Source organism: Hibiscus syriacus, unplaced genomic scaffold (assembly GCF_006381635.1).
Source record: "Hibiscus syriacus cultivar Baekdansim isolate YM2019G1 unplaced genomic scaffold, ASM638163v2 tig00110347_pilon, whole genome shotgun sequence".
Lineage (NCBI taxonomy): Eukaryota > Viridiplantae > Streptophyta > Magnoliopsida > Malvales > Malvaceae > Hibiscus > Hibiscus syriacus.
The window spans coordinates 139,548-141,087 of record NW_024062698.1 but is presented as its reverse complement, the minus strand read 5'-3'; the positions used below and the strand labels follow the sequence as shown (position 1 = coordinate 141,087).

The window sequence follows — 1,540 nt, the reverse complement described above, 5'->3', positions numbered from 1 at the left end:
CCTCATATTCATCATTATCAACCATTAACCCATCAAAAAGAGTAAACGTCGCAGCTGGAGTCCGAACATCGCCGGTGAGTAACTTCTCCACCCGGTGACTGCGCGCTTAAGGAGAATCTACAGTTTCCACAATAGATAATTAAACTCATCTAAGGTGACACTCACCTTCTTGTTCGTAAACATGCTTTCACCTTAACCTCCTGACGATGGCATCACCCAAACAAATTTCAAGAAAAAAATAGAAAACCCGAAACCACTTAACCCTGATACAATGTCAGATTTTTCATAAGAAGGAAGAATTATTTTACTCGATGAAAAGGAGCAGCTTATAATGCAAGGAAGACCATTCGGATAGCCAACAAATAAACGCCAGCTATTAACATGCTATAAAATAGTTTTTAAAACCAAATAACAAATCCTAACAGATTAAACACGTCACCACATAAAAATAACGTGCACTTCACACCTCATGCATGCACATGCACTCTCCCGTCATAAGCTAACAAAGCCCATATTCGTAAACGGCAGCGTTTGCCTGCTCAGCCTCACACCCTTACGACTAATCAATCATATGGAACCTTGCCATTTTAACCGTAAACTGTCTGTTCTGAGTTGACCCTCATATTCGCCTCCGCCGCCACCATCGCCACCGCAGCCAATGGGCTCGACGAAAACAACAACGCCATCATCCCCACATTTACTTCAGCCCCTAATAACCATAGACGCCTCCATTTCACTCTTCCTCTACACACTCTTCAAACCTATTCTTCCAACCTTCCTCCTCCTCTTCCTCGAATACTCCGCCGATTTCCGCTTTTCCTTCCCGGTTTCCCTCTCTCTTTTTCTAGCTTCCCCTTCATTTTCCTCTTTAACCATCCCTCTCCTCCTCGGCCACCTCCTGGATCTTGCTTTGATCGGCCTCATCAAACTGACCTTCCGCCGTGCCCGTCCTCATTACAACCCAAACATGTCCCCCGCTGTTCACGCCGACAACTTCTCTTTCCCAAGTGGCCACACTTCCCGGGCTCTATTTTTATCTACTCTATTCCATCTTATTGTTCAACACAACGAGGATCTCGTTTCGGATTTTATTCAACGGTGGATTAAATTTGAACCCGGTTTTGTTCTGTTAGGCGTATGGGTTTGGGCTATAATGACTGCTACTTCAAGGGTTTTGCTTGGAAGGCATTTCTTTTTCGACGTTTTGGCCGGGGCGGTTGTTGGGGCGCTTGAAGGGATTGTTGCGTATCGATTTTTGAGGTTTTAGGAAGCATTCTCGAAGGTATGGAATTAAGTTTTGCTGCTAAAGCTTCTGCTTTTTTTTCTTCTTCTTTTTTACACTGGGGAATCATTTGCTTTGTGGAAATTGATATCAAAGTTGTTGATATTCAAATTCAAACTATGTATTTTAACCTAATCGGGTATTACCTTATGGATTGCTTTCAAAAAAAGAATTCTCGTGTACAATTTTTAAGGTTGAGAAATGTTGGCAATACATCTCTTTTGCTGTCATGAAGCTTTAGATTGCACATGGTTATAG

General features: G+C 42.6%; 1 protein-coding gene across 1 annotated transcript; it reads left to right on the top strand.

Moving 5' to 3' along the window:
- The first annotated feature begins 631 nt into the window (after positions 1–631).
- Positions 632–1,340, top strand: LOC120120768 (probable lipid phosphate phosphatase beta). The gene has a single exon (XM_039140303.1). The coding sequence runs from the start codon at positions 659–661 to the stop codon at positions 1,265–1,267; it is 609 nt and encodes a 202-aa protein (XP_038996234.1). The 5' UTR covers positions 632–658; the 3' UTR covers positions 1,268–1,340.
- The last annotated feature ends 200 nt before the right edge of the window (positions 1,341–1,540 follow it).